Here is a 23,744-nt window from a genome sequence, read left to right on the forward strand (position 1 = left end):
AAAAGTCTACCATAGTAAATAGAAACGTTTTTTCTATATGGGCAAATCAGAGGTCTTTGGATCCTTTCACTGCTCTGCTTTTGGCAGTTTTAGATTTTCTAGCTAGCATTTTTCATCAGGGCACTAGTTCCTCTACGGTGAAAGTCCAACTAGCAACCATCTCTAATTTTCATGTTTGGGTAAACGTCTTCATTGGCTTCCTCTAAACTTTGTGAAACCTTTCTCAAAGGTGCCTTTCTTGTCGGACCCCATTCCTCTGTGGGACCTCACTTTGTTGTTGCAGGCATAGGTTTCTCCCCCCTTTGAGCATGCGGCATCTGTGGATCTACAGTTTTTGACTTGGAAAACTGCCTTCTTGGTTGCCATCACATCTGCTAGAAGGGTGTCGGAGCTTCAAGCTCTTTCTATCAAAGTCCCTTATATGATGTTTCATAAAGATAGAGTGTCGCTACGCACTAACCTGTCCTTCCTTCCCAAGGTTGCTTCAGAAGCCAGTATTAATCAGACCATCATTTTGACAGTATTTTTTCCTAACTACCAGAACAAAGGGGAATGCAAATTACATTTACTGGATGTACATAGGCAGTTGAGGTTTTATCTTCACACGACTAAACCATTCCGCAAGTCTGATCAACGTTTTGTGTCCTGTGCCAAGTCATTCTTTGGTAAACCTGTTTCAAAAGTGACAGTTTCTCGTTGGAGTTCGCAGTGCATTGGCCGGGCTTATTCAGATAGAGGTTTGTCTCCACCAGGAAAAGTGAAGGCTTATTCGACCCGATCTATGGCTACGTCAGTGGCCTTTTGGTCTAGGGTCTGTTTGGATGATATTTGTTCAGCTGCTACTTGGGCCTCATCTCACACCTTTATTTCCCATTATAAACTGGATTTGGTCTCTAGGAGTAGAGCATCCTTAGGTAGCTGGGGACTCTGTCCCACAGGTTGAAGAACAAATGAAGTAAACTACTTCAGGTAAAGAAGTTATGTACTCACCATAATGTTCCATCTGAGTAGATTTACTTCATTTGTCTTCAACCGTCTCCCCTTCCTTCCCCCTAACCTTATCCTTTGGGATATGGCATGTCCCTTGTACCGGAAGGTTATTGTTAGGATCTTTGGTTCTATCAAGGCTAAAGTTCTTTTGTGATGTTTAGTGTTTGATCATAAGGTGTCATTGGGTCGGGTGTCTGATACCTGTTAGGCAGCAAACTTGATCTGAAGGAAGAAGGGAGACCGGGGGCATTATGGGTAAGGGGAGGAGCATGGAGTTCAGAGCCATAGCTGTAAAATGCAACCGTGTCAGATCCAATGTGGATCCGAAGACCCACAGGTGGAAGACAAATGAAGTAGAACTACTCAGATGGAATGTTATGGTGAGTACATAACTTCTTTTTCACTTTAATTGATGGATTAAATACAGTGACCATTTACAATTGTTAGGTGTTTAAGAGCTTCTTAGAGCTCTACGTTTAGGTACTTGTATATTTATAGATGTGTGCTGGTTGGTAGAACACATGCAGCCCATCCTGTGTACCCTGCTTAGTCCTATTTTTTTTTTGTTTACCAAGTAAGTGTACTACTGTCCACATTTTAATCACATTGCTTTTTAACTGTTTGTGTCGTGCCTTTGACTGTACTGTAACCCAGTACCTATCCCCAAACACATTTTCAACCTTAATTGCACTTTTTCCAGTCTGAATTATGGGGAGGTGGTCTTGTTGAGAGAATAAAATAACTAGTAGTGCCTAGAAGCTTAACTCCTGTAACATGTGACTTGTATATGTCTGTGTTGTTTGGCAGTTTTTCTACTTTCATACTTTTAACTTGCAATATTGTCATTTTTTAATGCACGAAGTGTTATAAATGTCTTGTATAAATCTGTAGAAGTTCTAAAAGGTTTTAAACTTGTCTAGTCCTTTTCTTGTCTCTGTTATTGTATAGAGGTACTAATGCTACACATAAAACTCGGTAATAAAATTCCTTGCTAAAAAGTATACATTTCTTCTCCCCATTATATTCCTGTTAACATTCACAGGAATATATTATCTTTACAATTACAGTTAAATTAAGAGCTTGTGTGTCTCGGTTTTAACTTACAACAGGAAATTACAATCCTGTCTTGTGATTAGTTTGGTACCAGGACTGTAACTACAATGTAAAAGTAGTGTGGTTTAATCTTTTGTAGTATAAATTAACAAGTGGAAAAACATGTTGAGACAGAAAAGTCTTATTTTAATAGTAAATAATGGAAGGGGTCTGCTTAGTATTACTGAATGGCACAAGTAGAGCTCTTTCTAAATATATTTTTTAAAAGAAAAGTTTGATATAAACATATGACAGAGTTTTAAAATTCAGCCTTACTGACTTTGTCATGTTTTTTTTTTTTTTGTTAATTTGCAGGCTTTGTAACCATGGAAGCTGTGGACCAAGTACTAAATACCTATATGCTTTCTTGGCTGGGACCAAGAGGTAAGCTATGAAATGCCATGCCAACAGAAAGAAACATATTGAAGTTTGAGTTTTAAAATACACAGAAAACACTTTGTTGTCCTTGAGTCTCTATGGATGTTCTGACTTTGCCCTGTTGTAGGAGATTTTTCTTGCTAGTGTTTTCCACTGAGTTAGGAAGGCACTAAAACAATAAAGATATTTAATCTTTCCTTATGTGACTTTTTTTTTTGCTTTCCAAATCAGTGTACCAACCAGAGGGTGGTACATTTCTCTCCTAATACAACTGTAAACTGTGAACAGATGCATTCATTAAGTTGCAAACTGCAATCAGTGTACAATCCAGCAACAAAGATTAAAATGATACAGGCACAACTGAAATGTTCACACCCTATATAGAACAAAAACCTTGTTTTATATAGTAGCATGCAGATATAATCGGTTTAATACCTTGGTTAAAAAAAATACATGCATTTGATTAAAGTAAAGAAACATTTTAGATATGTTGAATGATGCAGCACTGCTGAATACAGCAGCAAGCCATAACTCAAGGTATAGCAACGAGCTGGGGATGGGGGAAGCGGGTCAGTCTCCATTTTAATGTAGTCATTTATTGTCTGGGCAAGTGAACTCTTTTTCTAAGACAGATGGAAGCTGAGGAGCAATGACTGGAAAGGAAGAAAGCTGCTCTGGAACAGACTGCCCATACAGGTCAAGCAGAGCGCCTCCTTGGCCCTCTTCAAAAGGAACCTTGATTGGATGGGAGATAGGAAATTCACCCCGGGGATCACATCAGTCGCCCTGCTAGACAGGGGTCCAGGGAAGTAAATATTGTGGGAAGAAATATCCAGGGAATTGTTGTGGCTAGTCTTGTATAGGCCCTAGGGCCGATAGCCTAGTACCAACCTATGAACCTAGGTAGAGACATGGGCGTTATAGTGAAATGGTTAGAAAAGGGAAGAAAAACAGCCGATACAAGGATATCTCAGAAAAGTGTAGTAAAAAGAATATGAGGCATAGAGAGTGGGGAAGAGAGATGGTGTTTGCAATAAGAGAACTATGATGGTGTTTGTGATGAGGCACAAACTATGTTATGAATGTGGATACAAGGGAGTAAGGGGAAGGAATGGCAGTGATATTCCTATGAGGGTCATATCAACTTGTGTAATATTAATATCCTTGTATCAGAATGCAAAAAATGTGGGTAGAGTTGTAGTAGTACTGATAAACTCTCAGCAACATCTAGCCTTGTAATCATCAGTAAATCTAGTTTTAAAGCCAAATGTTTGTCACTTGGTGTTCATGGGCGCTCCTTTTTATGTGTGATTGTGACATTGTTTGAGATTACTAGTAACAGGGTTGTCAATCTTGAAAGTCAAACTTCTGTAATTTTATTTTTTTAAATTTCCATTTAAGATCTTCAACATCTCATCTATAAATTACCACCCAATGAACTATGCAACTGTCCTCATGTCATTCTGTCCAGAATTGTCAGTTGTTAGAAGGCATTGGTATAAGACAGAATTACCCAGTGACAGTTGATGGTCTGTACTGGTCTGCCCCTAAATGGTGATGGTGCTGAGGTCCTCCCATTGAGAACTCTCAAAGCACCTGATCTCCAGCCATTACCTTATTTTGTTAATGATCCCAGCTCTACCCTCAGGCCTAAGGACTATAAAATCTTTATTGGGTGCACAGCAGGGAAACCTTTACCTCCTATATACCTGATCCAGCAGAGTAACGCATTCATCCTAAACTGATTCAGCGTTACAGTACCAATACTGCTCTAAACCCATTACACATACTCTAATACCCTCTTTCATCTTACTGATATCTCTGTTAGCTTCCCTAATCTGGCGACTATTTTAACTTTTCTTAATTCTGTCCTCCCCTTTTCTGTTCCAATAATGTAACTGAACATATATTTTGTTTTATTAGGTCTTCTACGTATATATTGTTTGTTTGTCTATGCTTACTTTTAAACGTAAACCACTGTTATTTGTATACTGTACATTGTTTTGTTACATTAAGATGTAAGTTGGACTGAGCCTGTAATTGGTCATTATTTGATCAGTGTTTTCTGCCCAGTTAAATTTAAGTAAACTGATATGCATATTTAGTGAAGCATACAGAGTATACCTTACGGTCTGGCTTTTCCCTGCTGTGCTGTACTGCAGTGTCTTAAAGCACAGAGCAGAGTTGCACCTGCTTGGTATCAGGTTGGATCAGAGATGACCTGGGCACAGATGTGCATTGTACAGCATTAAGTACTATGCGCTGCTGTGCACGTAGCCAGAAAGGATGGGGTGCCTGTGTACATTAGCATTAAGGACTTGCTTGCATATGTATACACACTGTTGAATATCACAGCCCATTGTTAACATTTTCACTCCAAATTTTCAACATGTGGTCTGCAAGTCCCTATGTCAATCATATGCTTCATATGTCATTGTGCACTTTTCATAAAAGAGAGTGAATAACAAGTGAGATTTTTAGACAGAATTGCAATAATAGTTGGCTAAGGCATGAGGTGGGGACTTTGATAATCTTATGTAAATATGTGAAAGTGGTAAGGAATGCTTAGTTATGAGTATTTATTTAAATAGTAAGTTTGTAACTTCATGATAAAGCTCCACTGAATAAGTATAAGAAAAACTACTGTACTGCATTTTGAAAAATAAGAAGTCTGTTAACACCTAGTGCTTTTTCAAGTACAGTACAATTCACAGCTTAAAGACTGTACACTGAATTACTTTGACCATTACCAGCCATCATTCAGACTATTGCTTTTCATCAGTTATATGAAATATGAAGTATGCGGATGACTGCTGTATGACTGTGACGTGCCTAATACTAACCTACCTTTTTCATCACTAATAACTTCATACAGTAACCATACTGCACTGTAAAATATAATAATACTTTTGTGAAAGTTATATTATTGTAATCTAATGTGTATCATTGTTATATGAATAAGTTATAAAGCCTGACCGTTATTAAATCAGCATTTCACAGTAATCACCCCCCCCCAACAGTCGTGTCATATGGTCCTAAACATAGTGAGTCTATTTATTGTTTTAGTATTGATAATATATTCTGCCAGAAAAGGTAATGTGATTGCGTGTTCCAAAGAATTGTGGAATGCTAAAATTCCAGAGACTGCAACTGTGATTCTCTAATTAGTGGAACTGAAAGTGCGAATTATGGGGGAATTGGACTAATGTTGTAGTAACTTACAATACTTCCCCCCAATCTGAGATAGAATAGTCCTTGATTTTATATATATATATTTATATATATATATTTATATATATATATTTATATATATATATTTATATATTTATATATATATATATATATATATATATATATATATATATATATATATATATACAGAGAGAGAGGGAGAGAATATTATATGATACCAGATGTTCTTCGTGTTTCACTGTTGCAGTCATCACACTTGGGTTATCTGCCTGCAGGTAGCCCTCATATGGCCTGAATACCAGAGACTTAGTATTTCTTCATCGGTTGCTGTCGCTCCAGGTCTGATGTCAGGTCGTCAGGGGTATAAACACAGGCAGCCGACGCCATTACATCAGTCTTTCTTGCCGAGGAGCCCGAACCAGAAGCAGTTCGCATGAGTGCTGGTCAGCCGCTGAGTTTCGTTTACGAATTGAATTATACTGAAGTCTTTCTAAAGCTAAGTACCCCATTGGGGATCCTTTTTTCATGTTCTAACCGATGTCAGAAAGTTAACAATTGTCTTGCCTGTGGAAAGCAAATACCACACCGAGATTTCTATTCTTACTGCATCACCTGTTTAGGCCCAGACCACGATGTACCTCGCTGTCAGTTTTGTACCTTGTTCAACACCCGAACTATTCATTGTCGGGCCCTTATTGTCGGTAAATACTTTTCGTTCTCGTTCTCCGTATTCCAAAATGGCTTCGGTAAGCCACCTGACTGCCGATCTTCCAAAAAAACGCAAGGATAAAGACAGACACAGACTGCACAGGTCCAAAGCTGCCAACAACGCTTCTGTTAAGCTAGTCACCAGTTCGCCGGTACTCGGTGAGGCGCTTTCCCAGCCCCTGATGCCCACTACAATGGATTCACAGGCCTCTACCGAGACATGTTCGGAGTCTGGTATCCTGCGAGACTCTTCAACTATGGAACCTGTGGATGTCTCTACCTTGGATGGGTCCGGAGCCACTGAGCAGGCACCGGCTTCTGAGGAAGTTCTTCGCACTACCGATGTTTGACTCAAACCGAAGACTTCTTTAGCATCTTCAATTCTCTCCAAAACTACCAAGTTTCTAAGGCCAAGAGTACGCGCTACAGCTAAAAAAACGATGACAAAAACTCTTGCACCTGCTCCTTTGCCACAACATCAAATGCTTAAAATGGCAGAAGACCTTATTATGTTGATTAGGGGAAGTCAGCCTTCCCCTTCTAAGAGAAAAAGAGACCTGTCCCCAGCAGCTTCAACAGACCAAGAGTCCAACGACTCTGAGGTGTCTGATCATGAAGACATGCCCTTTTCTGCTTATGAGGATTCGGATGCAGATGAATCCATTCCCTCTGCTTCTCCTCCAGAGGATTTTTCTTTTGGTGAAACATTACATAATTTAAGAGAACATTTCCACTGGGAATGCCAAGACTATCCTCAGTCCAAAAAGAGACTCAGAGAATTTCTAGATTTGCCACAACATAGGCCTTTAGCAATACCCCAAGTCCTGGATGTTCTTTATGGTGTCTTCATGGAATCCATTTTAACTCCTGATACTTTACCCCCCCCCACTCCAAGGAAACCAGACAGATACTACAGAGTTCCTGACTCTCACAAATTCCTTTTCAATAGTCCTACTGCTGACCCAGAGGTCATCTCCCAGGGGCCTAAGGGTATCAAATCAACTACAGCTAAGAATCCCACCTCTTCGGACAGGGATTCCAGAGCTTTAGATAGATGGGGTAAGAAAGTTATATACCTCTGCAGCTCTCACCATTAGGGCTTTGAATTGCCAGTTTCACACGCTGAAGTACCAACAACATATTAAGGAACTTATTAAGCAAAAAATAGCTACCTTTACAGACTGCAGAAAATAAAGAATTACAAGAGCTCATGCATTCTGCAAGCCAAGTCAGCAAGCATACATTGCAGTGTGGCTTTGATGCTCTAGAAGCATCTTGCAGGGCAGCAGTCACTGGTTCTGTACTGAGAAGGCATGCTTGGCTTAAGAAGCAGACCTTGCCAGACCATGTCAAATCAAAATTATTAGACAGTCCTTTGAACAAGGACAATCTGTTTGGCACCAAAGCAGATGAGGTTCTTAAAAAGATGGAAGAAAAAGCTAAATCTATGCAGACAAAGATTTCTTGCAAGTACGGCCTCCTAGATTCAGTAGGCATTGCCCCTCAGAACATTGGTCCTTTCCAGCCCCCTCAAGGCCATCTCAACCCAGATCCAGGGGGAAACAGACCCCCCCCTGACTACAGTCGCAGGGTATGCAGAGATCTAAGCAATGGATTGCCTCCACCTTAAAAACAGGGAGTGCTAAGCCACCCCCTTATGGAAAGAATTCCCAATGACTTCTCAACTCCACTCCCCACCTCTGCCCAAATGCTTGTGCCCCTAGGAGGAAAACTTACCCTTCATGCAAAAAACTGGACTTCCATCACCAAAGACCAGTGGGTCCTCAACATTGTATCCCAGGGGTACATATTTTGCTTCCATTCACTGCCAACACCATAAGGGTTCCCAGAACTTTCTCCAAACTAGTGGGCAGAGGCACAAAACCAAGTTCAATCCCTGCTCTCTATAAGAGCAAGTCAGACTGTTCCTGCAGAGCAGATAGGTCAAGTGTTCTATTCCAGACATTTTTCCTGGTACCCAGAAATGAGGGTACTTGGCGCCCAATCCTAGATCATTCCATTCTAAACACCTTCTTGGTGGTACCAAAATTCAAAATGCTCACCCTGCAGCATCTTCTTCCTATGCTAGCCAAAGATGCCTGGTTAGTTACCCTAGACTTAAAAGAAGGCTATCTGCACATCCCTATAAGGGACTCATGCAGAAAATATCTCCGCTTCAGGGCAGGATCTATGCATTATCAGTTCTCTGCACTTCCCTTTGGCTTATCCACTGCTCCCAGAGTATTCACAAAATTCCTGGCTCCAGCCATTGCTTATGCAGACATAGAAAAATTCAAATTTACCCATACTTGGACGACTGCCTGATTCATGCAGACAGTCAGGAAATGCTGTTGCAGCACCTGACATTTGTAAAAATACCTTCTAACCTCCTTGGGGTACACCATCAACGAAAATAAATCAAAACTAGTCCCCAGTCAAAAGATTGTATTCCTGGGAGCAAGATTGGACACAGCATCCCAGATGGCATTCCTCACCCAGAAAAACAATCCTATCTAACAGACTACTTTACTGAAATGGCCACCAGAACCCAGCTATCTGCAAGGAAAATCCTGCAGGCCCTTGGGTTCATGGCTTCATGCGTTCTACTAATTCCATATGCCAGACTGTATATGAGGAAACTTCAATGGTACTTGAAAAAGTCTTTGGTGCCAACATTCTCAGGACCTGGAAACTGTCATTCCTATCATACCCTGTCTAAGGACAGAGTTTCTTTGGTGGGCAGCAGCATGCAACCACAACAAGGGACTGCCCTTTACTCAACCCCATGCCACCCAGACCCTAACCACAGGTGCATCAGACTATGCCTGAGGGGCACACATGGACGGCAAGTGCATTCAGGGCCACTGGTGCCCAAGTCAAATTCATCTGCACATCAACTAAAAAGAGATGTTAGCTGTGCAGCACGCTCTAACAGCTTTCAGATCCCTACTCTCACCAGGACATCTGCTAATAAAAACAGACAACACCACAGTTATGTGGTACATCAACAAGCAGGGGGGATCCCACTCTTACCCACTCTGCAGGCTAGCCATGGTCCTGTGGAACACGGCCTTGGACATGCAGGTCCATTTGCAAGCTCAATTCCTGCCAGGCAAACAAAACTCACTGGCAGACGACTTAAGCAGAAATCTCCTGGACGCACAGAGTGACAATTAGAACCCAGCACCTTCAGCCTTCTAATTCATAAATGGGGAACCCCAGAGGTGGATCTCTTTGCCTCCCCCTGCATCACCAGCTCAGCAAATTCTGCAGCAGGACACCTTACACCAGGGCCTGGAAAGTGGATGCCCTATCCTTCCAGTGGGTAAATCTCTCTATCTATGCCTTTCCCTCTCTGCCCCTTCTCTCAAGAGTATTGCTCAAGATAAGACAGGACAGACCAAGGACAATTCTGATTGCCCCGGACTGGCCACGCCAGCACTGGTACCCACTCCTGTGCAGCCTGCCACCGGTGCCACCCTGGCACCTACCCCAGAACCCAACCCTCCTCTCTCAGCAGGGGGGACAGATCTTGCATCCGCAACTGCAAACACTAAATCTTGAAGCCTGGCTTATTCCTTGAATTCTCCCCCAGTAACCAGCCTAAGCAAGCAGGTGCTGGACATCATTCTTGAAGCTAGAAGACCTAGTGCAAGGAAATCCTATGCTGATAAGTGGAAAAGGTATTGCTCCTGGGTTCAGTCTAAAGGAGAGGACACAACTCTGCCCTCCCTGCCTCTAATCCTGGATTACTTAGCAGATCTACTCCACAGAGGCCTATTCTTTTCCTCCGTTAAGATCCATGCCTCTGCCATCTCAGCTCATGACAACTTAGCTTACATCCTTCTAGGTTGAGAACTGCTGATTGAGGGCTCAGTGTCTGTTATTCTAAAAGTGTATTAATTCTGGTTTAAGCACTTGGGCTTTCAAGCCAGTTATTTTACATTAAGAGGTTTCGTGGTCTGCACTCTTGTGGGAGGAGAGGCTGGACTCTGCCCTTCTGAGCTGGGAATTTCTGGTTAAAGGCTTATAGTGCATGCATATCTGAACTGTTTCTTACTGAAGTTGGTGCGCCTTGTTTGCTGTGGCATAGACTGGATTCGGGCCTGCTGGATCTAGCTTTGTTTGTGTAACTTGAGCACTAATCCAGACATTCTCTAAAGTATTCAATGGTATTTATTACTGCTTGGTTGTAACTTGATTAAAGTGTAGCTATCATTCAAGTCTTTTGGATTAAGCACTTGGGCTTCAGACCAGTTGTTTTACATTAGGAAGGTTTGTGGCAAGCACTGTGGTGGCAGGACAAGTAGCTTTCATCCTAAGTTGGGAACTGCTGATTGAGAGCCCAGTGTCCAAGTGTATTAGTTCTGGTTTAGGCACTTGGGCTTCAGGCCAGTTATTTTACATTAAGAAGGTTCGTGGTCTGCACTCTTGTGGGAGAAGAGGCTGGACTCTGCCCTTCTGAGCTGGGAATTTCTGGTTAAAGGTTTATAGTGCCTGAATATTTGAACTGTATCTTACTGAAATTGGTTCACCTTGTTTGCTCTAGCATAGACTAGATCCAGGCCTGCTGAATCTAGCTTTGTTTATATGCTTGTTGTTTGTTTGCTTGTTATTTCCCTGGAAGCTAATTCCACCTAATACGCAACTTCTCAGCACTTCTGTGGATCACTAGTGATATCTGCATTGCTTACTGTACTTATTTCCTTGTTTCACTTGAAAGAAAGTTACTGTTTGTCGTTTTGCATTTAGTTACTTGTAACACATTGCACTCAAGTTACCTGGCACTTGCTCACTAAAGCAATTATATAAGTCAGCACTAAAAATTAAAAGCACTACACCCTCACTCCCCACTGGCCCTTGTTTTCAATTAAGGAATTCCCAATATTATTCTAGCATGTCCAAAGGTCAGTTGTCAATCTTCTCCGGTCCAGCTGGTGAATCTGGGAATCTTGAGGCAATGTTATAACTGCCTCATGTACACAGACAACCCTCTCCTCCTCCCACATAACACAAATACTTGCAGAGATGCAGCTATTTAGCCAAACTGGAGGCTGAGCTCTCTCAACTCAGGACTGGCAAGACCAGACAGGAGGAGAAGGCAACTACACACACCACAAAACCAGCCTCACATAATGCTACCACTCCACTGAATCAAACACATAAACACACAAAGACATACTCGGAGGCTCTGAGTAAAAATTTACCTAAACAGCAGAGGCCTCCAAAGCAGACACCCAAACAACTGCTACCTCAAGACACCCCACAAGCAACACATAAACCACAAAAGCAGTGGGCAAAGCAGTCACAGCCCTTAAGGCCAAATACAACACCAAACATACTTGTCATAGGTGACTCCATAGTCAGACACACTGACGCCCCACTCACCAGGCTGAACAAGGAGAGGGTCACAGTAAGCTGCCTATCGGGCGCTAGAATCCGCCACATAACACTAGCCCGCTGGCCACTCCACGGCAAGTACAAATATGACACAGTCATTGTCCATGCTGGTGTGAACGACCTGAGACGCACCTCCCTGGACTACATGAAAAGAGACATAGAGGAGCTCTCTGATTATGTAGCCCAGGCAGGTATGACCCTAACCCTGAGCAGTATCCTTCCTTCACCAAGAATGATGCCACAATATAGAGACAAGATGATCAGCTTTAACAATTGGCTTAATGTCTGGTGTCATTCAAAGGGGATCCAGTGTCTGTCTGCCTGGGATGACATGCTTGACAAGCCACGCTGCTCGCAAGGGACGGCTTGCACCTGTCACCCTGGGATTCCGGATATTGGCTAAGGCTCTTGCCACCCCATAGTGCCTTTTTAGGCAAGGCTCAAATTCTAAACCTACCACCCTAGAAAACAAAAATGGGAAGAAACTGAGGGTAATGCTGCTCAATGCCAGAAGTCTAAATCTCAAAATGCACGCACTCGAGGCCCTTCTCAGTATGGAGAACATCGATGTCTGTGCTGTAACTGAAACCTGGTTCAAGGCTCCTGAGAGCACCCGGCACTATTAGGTTTTACCTCATATCATGCGTTCCGCCCCAAAACCCGGACCACACCACAAAAGGAGGGGTGTATCCATATTCATAAAGGATACCCACACCTCCAGGTTGGTGGCAACGCACAAAGCTCCGGAAACCATCCAGGTGCAACTAACCATAGGCAAAACTGCTCTACAAATTGTAGCATGCTACAGGCCACCCTCTCAAACTCAGGAACCCCACACAGCCTTCCTGAAGACACTGGAGGGTATAAATGTATCTCCAAACACCATCATATTGGGTGACTTCAACTACCCGAATATAGACTGGGAACATTACTCAAGCCCTAACTTTCTAGCCCAATGGTTCCTGGAGTTCATAAATTCAAATGCCATGGAACAGCTAGTCACTGTTCCCACGAGAGGAGAAAATATACTAGATCTCATTGTCACAAACATGGGGACAAAATGCTCCACACCGAAGTATATCCCTCATTGGTGAGATCTGATCATAAACTAATCTCACTGGAAATCCACATCCCGCCCACCCCAAACAAAAAGACCATAGTGAAGAACTTCTCTAAAGCAAACTTCACACTACTCAAGACTGGTGTGGTATCCTTCAAGGCCCCTGAGCCAGTGGAAACCACAACCCAAGCTGCGGAAGCCCTTACAAATGCCTTCTATGAACACCTCCAGGACTGCATGGATCAGGCAATCCCAAATAAAACCAAGACTCTTTCCACAAAGGGCAAACGTCCAGTCTGGTGGACCCCAGCCATTAACAAACTTTACAATAAGAGGAGAAAGCTATTACATGATAGAACAAAATCCATAAAAGGGAAGTCACCCTGATCATTATTAGTAAAAAATACGAGCACTCATAAAATCAACTAAGGCCAATTTTGAGAGAAAAATTGCCATGGATTCAAAGGACAATCATAAGGCCTTTTTCAGCTATGTTAGGAACCTGGGTGGAAACTCCCAGATATGCTCAGAATTAGTTCAAAATGATACAAAAATCACTGAACCCACAGACATTGCCAACATACTGGCAGACAGGTTCAGTGCAAACTTCACCCCTCTCCCCTAAAGGAGAGATAACTATCCCAGCCGAGTGTAGCCTCCCAGACATCTCAAATGCGCAGGTGAAAGCTGCTCTCTAAAGCTAAAAACACAGCATCAATGGGACCGGATGGTGTCCCCGGCTGTGTGCTACACGAGCTAAATGAGGAATTAAACCCGCACATAAGGCAGCTGTTTAATCTCAGCCTTACCACAGGATACGTGCCCAAGGAGTGGCGATGGCAACTGTTGTCCCACTCCACAAAGGCGGCGCCTCACGGACCCTGGTAATTACCGCCCCATAAGCTTAACAAGTCTAGTCTGCAAAGCTATGGAGAGGATCATAATGGAGCTCATAAACAAAGATATAGGGGACTTGCAGACATTGGACCCGACCCAGTTTGGCTTTGTCAAGGGAAGATCATGCCTTTTGAACTTGGTCGACTTCTTCAAACAGTCACCAAGGCCATTGATGAGGGAAAGGCAGTCCATACAGCCTACCTTGACCTTGCAAAGGCTTCGACACAATACCCCACTCGGTATTGTAGAAAACTTACCAGCTTAAATGTAAACCCATATGTCACAAGATGGGTTGCAAACTGGCTTAAGGACAGAACCCACAGGGTTAGAGTTGCTGGCGCTGTGTCAGACTCCAAGCCGGTCACAAGTGGTGTCCCACAGGGCTCGGTCCTTGGCCCCTATTGTTTGGCATCTACTTCTCAGAAGTACAGGCCAACATGGGAGGACTTTGAGCTGACAAAGTTTGCAGACGACTGCAAACTGGGCCATAGTGGAAAGTGCATCGGACACGGATATCCTTCAGAAGGGACTCACGGAAACAGATAGCTGGTGCCAGAGCCATGGCCTGAAGTTAAACGCCAAAAATGTATAGTCATACCCTTCGGGAAAAACAAGGTAACCCCAAGCTACCATATAGGTGGCAATCCACTAAGCACAGAAGAGGTTATCAGGGACCTGGGGACCCAGGTTGACAGTGGCCTTTCTTTTGACACTCACATTGCTAAAGTGGTTAGAAAGACCTTCTACATTGCCCACCTGATCATGAAGGGATTCACATCCAGATCTAGTGAGGTCATTGTTCCCCTGTACTCTTCACTTATCAGAACAATGATCGAGTACAATGCCCCATTCGGGATGTATCTCACCCGACATCTGCAGCAATTGGAGAGACCCCAAAAGTTCCTCACCAAAAGGATAAAGGGACTCCAAAATCTGTCATATGCTGCCAGATTGAAGAAACTCCAGCTCTATTCAGTCGCATACCGCCTGCTCAGAGGTGACATGTGCCTGACATACAAGGCCATGTCCAACCCGGAATTAATGGACATGCTCCACCTCAAAAATCCAAATCCACCAAAACCACTAGAGCAAGAGACTTAAACCTTAACACGGATATAAATAGGACGTGCTGGAGGGATAGAATAGATTCATCACCCAGAGACTCCTATGCTGTGGAACAGAATCCCAGTCCATGTGAGGCAGAGCACCTCACTGACTCTGTTCAAGAGAAATCTTGACCTGTGGATGGGAGATCGTAGGTTTACCCCGGGAATCATCTCTGTGTCACTGCTGGACAGAGGCACAACAAACTAATGGGCACAGTATTTTTTCATATAAGGGGTGGCGTAAGCCACAAAAATTTGGGCTAGGCTTATAAATGCCTTAGGGCAGATAGCCTAGTATAAACCTATGAACCTATGAACCCTATTCTCTCACCCTCTAATCAAGCAGTTCCTGAGGGGTCAAACAACTTAAGGCCAACAAGGAGAGCACCAACCCCTGCTTGGGACCTTAACTTTGTACTGGAAAAGCTCAGACTGACCCCTTTTGAGTCTGCATCGTCAGCAGACTTAAAATTCCTCACTCGGAAAACAGCATTGCTCCTGGCCATCACTTCAGCAAAAAGAGTGTCTGAGCTACAAGCACTTATGGCCGTGGAACCCTTCATTATTTTTCATGCTGACAGGGTCTCCCTCAGGACTAATCCTTTCTTTATGCCCAAAGTGGTGTCAACCAATCGATCCATTTGCCAACCTTCTTCCCTAATCCTCAAAATAAAAGGGAAAGGATCCTGCACTCCTTGCACGTGCGGAGACAGCTCAGATTCTACCTGGATAGAACTAAGCCCTTCAGGGAATATGACCAGTTACTACTCAGTTTTGCACCAGGGGCAGAGGGCAAGGCCAGTTAAAAACAGACAATTTCCAAATGGATGGGCACACTGTATCCATTTCTGCTACAAACACCATGGGGAACCAACCCCTCAGGGGGTCAGAACACATTCCACTAAGACAACTTCTACCTCTACAGCATTCCTCAGGGGAGTCCCTACCAGGGACATTCTGGAGGCTGCTACCTTGAGTTCTGTGCACACATTCACCAAGCAATACCACTTGCCTATATTTTCCAAATCTAGGGCGGGTTTTGCAACTGCAGTCCTGCAGGGCAGACTAGCCAGCCCAAACACTTCTTGACTGCCTCCACCCTTTCTACAGCTTTGGGAATCAACCCAAGTGTGATGGCTGCAACAGTGAAACATGAAGAACATAGTACAGTTGTGTACCCTTACCATAAATGTAGATGTTTGAGTGTATTGACTGTTGCAGTCCTGGTTTCCCTCCCTCCAGCCCCCTTCTCTATATCTCTCTTTCTCTCTCTCTCTTCCTTTCTCTCTCCTGTGTGTATAATACTCTCCCCTTGCAGGGGTATTGGTATTTACTTTTTACTGGTAGAGTTTTTTCCACCATAGCTTAACTCCCTATTGGGAGACACCTGACATTTGGGGCAAGAAAAACTGATGTAATGGCATCAGCTGCCTGTTTTTACACCCGTGACAACCTGACGTCAGACCTGGAGCGACAGCAGCCGATGCAGAAATACTAAGTTTCTGGTATTCGGGTGGACTGAGGGCTACCTGCAGGCAGATAATCCAAGTGTGATGACTGCAACAGTGAATACACTCGAATGTCTACATTTATGGTAAGTGTACACAACTGTACTTTTCAACTGCTAAGAAGAATTGTTACGTTAAGGTTTGTAGTTCCTGTATTGTGGGAGCGGCATATATTACTGTCGAATCATCTGTATATTGGATGAGAGAGGCTTGATGGGTTGTGGTGTGAAGGTTGTTTGTAAATAAGGAAAAGAGTAATGGACCTAAGATCGAGCCTTGGGGGACACCTTGTGTCACAGGTAGTAATGGTGATAAGGTCTATTGCTAGGAGACTGGTTGTTGTCATCCAGTCAGGTAGTCCTGGAACCAGGCAAGAGTGTCTTGGCAAAGTTTAGTTCAGATAGTAACGTGCTATGGGAAACCATATCAAAGGCTTTTGATAGGTCAAGGAAGATAACGTAGTTATTATTCCTATGATGGTTGACAATGTTGGTAAAAGCCAGTAGAGCGGTTGATGTACTGTGGTGTGCTCGAAAGCCATGGTGGGTGTTGGTTAGTAGTTTGTGTGTGTACAAGTAGTTAGAGAGTTGCATATGAATGACCCTCTCTAGGATTTTGAAAAGGGGGGATAGTATTGCGAAGGGACGGTAGTTGGTGAGTTCTGTGGAAGCTCCTCCCTTGCGAAAAGATATAATATGAGAAATTTTCCAGTTGGTATGGAATTCAGTTATAGACCTCTTGATGAGAATGGATACAGGAAAGGCTATACCCTCGGCTGTTAACCTGCCAGCAGAGTTCCTAAAGTTATCTGCCACTACTGTGGTGGGTTTTAGCTTCGTAAGTATTTTTTTGATTGTCACTGGAGAGACAGGTTGAAGGGAGAAATTGGCTGTAATATTGGAGGAGATGGAGGTAGTGGTAGGTGAGGTATGTGTGGGGCTTTAGGATCATAGGTTGGTACTAGGCTATCTGCCCCAGGGCCTATAGAAGCCTAGCCATAGCAATTCCCTGGCTATTTCTTCCCACACTATTTACTTCCCTGGACCCCTGTCTAGCAGGGCGACTGACATGATCCCTGGGATGAGTTTCCTTTCTCTCATCCAGTCGTCAAGGTTCATTTTGAGAGGGTCAAAGAGGCGCTCTGCTTGACATGTGTGGGCAGTCTATTCCAGAGTTTGGGGAGTCCCTGGGTCAGGAACCTATCCCTCCAGCATGTTTTGTTTATTGTGATGACCAAGGTTTAGATCCCTGGAACATGTGGCTCTGAGGGATTGGAATTTCTTTAAATGTAGCATGTCCAACAGCTCTGGGTTTGACATGGCCTTGTATGTTAAGCAGAGATCACCTCTGAGTAGATGATATACTTTGATTGTTGGATAAAGCTATTATTGTACTTTGATTGTTGGATAAAGCTATTATTGTTTCAGTGAAGTATTTAGTGAATAGGGAAGCAGTATTGTCTGAGTTATTAGTGATATTAGTAATTTATCTATATTGTATAGCCCAGTTTCTCTAGCAGGGCTAGGCTGACAAAACTACAAATAAAGTAATTTTGGTTGAGTAGTTGCTTCCTGCCTTTGCAATGTCTCACACACATACACACACACACACACACACACACACACACACACACACACACACACACACACACACACACACACACACACACACACTGCCACCATGACTGACTCATTCAGTGACATCTTATCTTTGTTTGCTGGTCCCATTATACAATGTATAGCAAACAGAATTATTTATTCTCCAGAAATACCAAAGCCTTACAACTGTATTAATTCCTGGATCAACTGAAGCAGGTAAACTGTTTGTCCTCCTTTATGATACTGTAGTTCACCATTTTAATGGCATCTGTATCAGCCATTAATAGAATGGCTGCTGCTCTTGTAGCATACAGCCAAGTCAAAGACTTTTCTTTAGATCACTTCTAAATCCAGGCTGTCATAATTCAGTTTGTTCATTTATAAATTTATTTCGTGGTGGTTTCAAGCAGTTTTTTTCAAGTTTGTTCATTTATGGAAAATCGTATGAAATCAAATCAGATGGTCATATTATTCTTGACCTTTTTCAAATCTGACAAGAATAACTCTGAAATTAAGTTGTAAAGAAAGGTTCTTCTTAAGTTTATAATCCCTAGAATGCCACATCTCCAAGGACTTCTGGCATGTTACTACAAGGCTATTCAAGTGTAGTAACACAGATCATTCTACACAGAAGTTTACACAAGTGATGGGATCTCATATCTACTATCTTTTCAGCCGTGCAAAACCTTGTTGTCCCAGCATTATTGTTGAAGTTTCATTCCAGGAGATGTTTCATCTTTGCTTCTCTTTACAGTAGTTTCTTCTATGCTTATCAGGAATGCCATTCAGAAAATCAGGCCTTATTTTTTTCCAGCTAATATCCCTCCTCCGGAATACTTAAAGATGGCAACAGAGACAATTGATTATCTTATTTTAGTGTTAAGTCTTCATCTGGGAAATGTGATCTTTCTTTGTGAAAGACTGCCACTGTTGTGACTTTCCACAAGGGTAGCCTTTCTTTAGCCTTTAACAACTTATGGCCAGCAGCTGTCCTTTCTCTGTTGGCTAACATTTGAAAACTACTAATGTGCAAATTCCTTAATCATCTATAGAGCTGCAAACTTATCTTCTGTTGTCAGCGTAATTTATTTCCTGGGCATAACAAAGAAACTGCCCTGTTTGCTTTCAAAGCACCTAAGGCACACAATCAAAATCATGGGAGCAGTTTACTGTATATGGTGCTCACTACTGCAAATAAGCTCACGTTGGCTTGCCAGCTTTGACCTTACAGGTGGTGGTGCTGCGGTAGCGTTGTAGCCTCACAGTAAGACGTTGTCCTGTTCGATTCTCAGCTCGAGTGTCTTCTGTGTTGAGACATGTGTGAATGGGCATACCTTCGTTGAAGGCTGTGCATCAGGGCCAGCAACTCAGCACGTAAAAATCTACTGCCAGTCATTAGCGGACCGGAGTTCCGCTGTGGAGACCCCTAACCAGGAAAAGCGTAAAGACACAACAGCAGCAGCTTGTGAATTGATCTGACTATAAATCTTTGTTTCCTCCCACCCATCAGTGTGCTGTGGCAATCGTCCTGTGGACCTCATTTTCACTGTCTAACTGACATATCCTCACACTGTGATCTTACCAGTTTCATTAAATAGACTAGTGATTCATTGAATTTCTTCTCAGCCACCAGTTATTCTGATGTCTGCAACCATCTTCAAACTTGGATTGCACAGTTACAAAAATGGCTGTAAAACTCAAGGACTGATGTATGTCAGTAACTAAGTCATGATGTTTACACCCAGTATATAAGCATACTTCACCCTAGTTTCCAGTTAGTTACCAGATCAATCTCCTCTTATTTGCTAGCTAGTTTACTTGGGGTTACTCTGGAGCCACACTTAACATTCCTGATATGAAATCATGTTTTATTAAAATAAAGCAAAAACTCGGTCTTCTATACTGAGTGAAAAGCCTTAACAGATCATGCTAGAATCACCACTGCCTGAAATTACTAATTTTCAAAACTTTTATGCACTGCAAATCAGAGGGATAAAGGAGTGTGACCTAGCTGGTAAGAGTTCAGGTAGCTACTTGTGCGCTGGGTCAACCAGAGAGAAGTGACGACAAATGAGTGGGAATGACTTGTCCATCTAAGTCTCGGGGCCAGGGTTTTGCCACTCCAGTGCTAAGGAAACTGTACTTTGACTACAAGAAGCAGTTCATTAACATCTCTGAGCCTTAAGAGCCTGACAAGTCTTAATTCACTTTAAAAAGTTAGCAGAGCAAACAGTGTTGCATGGACATGCATTTTCTCAAACTGTAATGTCAAGCATTAGTGAGCGACTATTATCTTCAGTGGTTCAAAGGGACAGGGCATAAATATTAGGCAAAATCAGAGATGGTTAAATGGCAGAACACTCTAATTCACGTAAAATGATAACAGAACAGCGGCTTTGCTTCAGTATGCATTTTCTGAACTATAGGACAGGGAAAAATGTGATTTTTTTTTTTCTGAGTAGCATGAAACTCTAGTGATTGACATTACAATGTACAGGTAATGAATGCAGTAAACCTATGGCAGATGTTGATGTCTGTCTACTCAGTAATGCAGTGTATGTGTGATCTACATATATTAATGTAAAATTATTAATGTATCCTGAAATAGCCCAAGGTGCCCCTAACACTACACAAGCAACAGAATGTGGCTAAAACAGACACACTCCAGCAATTTTCAGTTTTGTCAACAGGTATTGTGTTTAGACATGCAATTCTCGGGGGGGTAAGTATTACACAAATTCTTATGGACGGATGTGCAATACCAGCTTCAAAAACATCCATTTTAGCTTTTCTAAAAGGGAAAAACCCTAGCAGCAGCTTCAAAGACATGCTTTTCAAAAAGAAAAGGCCCTAACAGAAGCTTCAAAAACACACATTAAGCTCTCACAGCCAGTATCAGTTATTTTCCTAAAGAAAGTATTGCACTTTCAATGCTACCTCTTTTTTACCTCCAGGAAGTATCTCATTGGATCAAAGGCTATACATTTGAGCCAACGAAAGACCAGTGCAAAAAAGATGAGCTGAGTTGACCATATTTGCAGCAGATCAAGGCAGGTAATTGGGGGGGGGGGTGTAACTGAGAATTAATTAGTATATGTTTACTGGGAAATTCTGAATGTTTGTTTTTTCAGCAGAGGTCCAGGGAGAAAAGCTCCAACATAATGCATAGTTACAGATAAGGTAAAACAGCTGACAATAATGCACTTCAATTTAAATGCTGACATTTCAGTAGGAAAACTTTTTTTCATGGTTTTCAAGTGGTGCATGTCTGGACCGACTGGGACAGCCGTGTCCCCCCGCAAAAAAAAAAAAATCATGTGTATTTGAATCAGTGTGTAATAATCATTCTTGCTGATCATGCCGGTAGGGGTCATCTGTGTCGATGCACTATTTCTAATTATTTCTTCCCAGTTTGGTATATCGTGTCCTACCTATTTTTGCTGCACTTTTCCTGATTTCTTACAAATAATACAAGACAATAAACATTGCAGTGCAAAATGCGGTCATTAACATTTTACTGTTGTGTAAACCAGAACTGTTACCATTACTGCACAGCAGTATGTGTGTTTGTGTGTTTGTTTCATAGACAGTGTAGGTAATTATAAATCATTCATCTCAATTTGTTATTGTCCAGATGTTTTAAAATCCTCTGTGATTGACATCTGCCAGTTGTGTACAGTAGGTAGGAATTCTTGTATTTTTAGCCTTTGTAAAATAGTCATAATTTTTTAGTTATGTTTAATTGAATGCCTCTAATTACCTTGTATTACTGCTTGACAGTATTTAGAGCCTTCTAGGTCAGATTTTAAAGTATCCTGTTGTCTCGTATGCCTTAAGCAAGGTAAGATGAATACAGAATATTTATTTCTCCATAGCTGTATCTTTTCATACTGCATTTCCTGAGTCACACTTGCAAATGTGCTTCATTTATGTGTAGTTTACAACTCTGCCATAAATAAATGGGTACCCATGGTAACAGGAAGATGACTTCTGTTTGTTTGCTTTGTTTGCTTAGTATTCGTCATGCCACTATATTCATTTGTTTAAAATTTGTTTTATTTTTGTATACATTTATGTTTGCTGCTGCTGAGGTGAGGTGCTATATGTTGTATCTACATTTAGCTGATTCAGGTTTTGGAAACAACTACATTTTTTAACAGTTTTCTTAGTTTTGTACCGAGCATCTTGAGTTTGTTGACCACCCTGCATTTCTGCATGCATTTTATTGCTCTAGCTCTTAGCTATTTCACTTGTGTCTTTCTTTTCTACTAGTTCACTGAAGCTTTAGCTACATATGTCTTTGCTAGTTAATAGCACATTTCTTTTACAAACCAGTAAGCAACCAACACAGCAGCTTACAATGTCCTTTCACTTTTACGGTGTGTTATAGAGTATGTTGTAGGAGAAAATTACTTTTGGCCCATACGAAGATTAAGGGAATTTGGATTTATTGAGGTGAAATTTGTTCAGCTGCTTGGTTATAATGAGCCTGATTTTTGTCCATTTAATTGAAGCATCTCTGCCTTAGCTTGCTAGATCCTTCCCTGTAACAGCATCTAGACAGGACAGAAAGAGCTGCTGCCTACATTTGTAAATTCTGACATGACTATGTAAAACCTGCCAAACAAAGTAAACATTTGCATTGGTAATAAACAGGCAGGTATTCGCAAGTAAATGTATTATCCCACCCCAAGCAAAGTATTAAGAGTTGATCCAAATACGTTAAGCTATGTGAAACATTCCTTTTCTATGCAAGTGTTTAAGAAATAATGTAGCACTGTTGTACCTATTATCTTTGTGGTAACCACCGCATGAACAAGATTGTTGCTTAGCAACAGAATGGTTAAGAGGAACATCAGAATGTATTGAGGCCATTATGACATTGCTGTGAACTGACAGTCAATTTGAGGAGATACGATAGAATTTTAGTCTGTTGTATGCAACAAGCTTCTACTTCATTCAGCATGAAAGCTGCCCTTCACCTTGGTCATATTTTATACTCTCAATGTTGTCATAAATATGTCTATATTTACATGTAAGCACTGAAGAAGTGTTTAATGGAATAATAGTGTGTTTATATCTTTGAATAAAACACTTTAAACATATGCTTTATTATGAAAGATGCACCTTTGATAAACTTTTATTCTCTGAAAAAGAAAATAGGTGGCTGCTTCCTCATCATACATATAATTATATTTGTGTATACCAGATCTGTTAACAGTTATTGTACAATTATTCATACAAAGATAATTCATTCTGATGCAGTAGCTGGCAAGAGTATAACAATGACAAAACTGTCAATCTGATCATTCAGTTGCTGAGAATTAAAGGAGGGGAAAAATCTGCAAATGCTTGATTCATTTCTTCTGGTAGTAACCAGCTCTGCTCTTTCAAGGTTTGCCTCATCTTACACCCAGCCCATCCTGTTAGTATGTGACCTTTTCCACCCTGCTGGTTTTGATCATTTTGTCTGTCGTACATTTAATTCAGTGTTAGAGTTCTTACCATAAAATGTAATCCGTAGCAGAAAAGCAACACTTCTTTGCTGAAACTGAGTTGGCTCTGTGAGCTTGCAAGGAGAAGCAGGGGGCATATTCAGAGGGATTTATTACTGCAGAGTGTAGTACTGCATTAATGAAGCCGGCCATAAATGAAAAAATGAACAAACCATGTGAAAAGGAGGCCTTGTTAGCCTTTGAAGTAAGGGACAAATTACCAGAATATAGTAAAATGTAAAGACCTGACTTCTGTATTTGAAATCTATATCAGTGCCAGCTTGTTCTCCATTTAAGAGCTGTAGAGAAGGTGACCCTTG

General features: G+C 41.9%; 1 protein-coding gene across 3 annotated transcripts in view; it reads left to right on the forward strand.

Annotated features, from left to right (window-relative positions):
* The window catches only part of ELOVL5 (ELOVL fatty acid elongase 5), a 727,972-nt gene that overhangs the window by 241,539 nt on the left and 462,689 nt on the right, over positions 1–23,744 (forward strand). For all 3 annotated transcript variants that reach the window (XM_044063755.1, XM_044063753.1, XM_044063756.1), the window contains exon 2: positions 2,398–2,466. In XM_044063755.1, the coding sequence (XP_043919690.1) occupies positions 2,409–2,466 (58 nt within the window). In that variant the 5' untranslated portion in view covers positions 2,398–2,408. The remainder of the gene's footprint in view (positions 1–2,397; positions 2,467–23,744) is intronic.

Source organism: Protopterus annectens, chromosome 2.part2 (assembly GCF_019279795.1).
Source record: "Protopterus annectens isolate FY-2018-M chromosome 2.part2, PAN1.0, whole genome shotgun sequence".
In the NCBI taxonomy this organism is placed as follows: Eukaryota; Metazoa; Chordata; order Ceratodontiformes; family Protopteridae; genus Protopterus; species Protopterus annectens.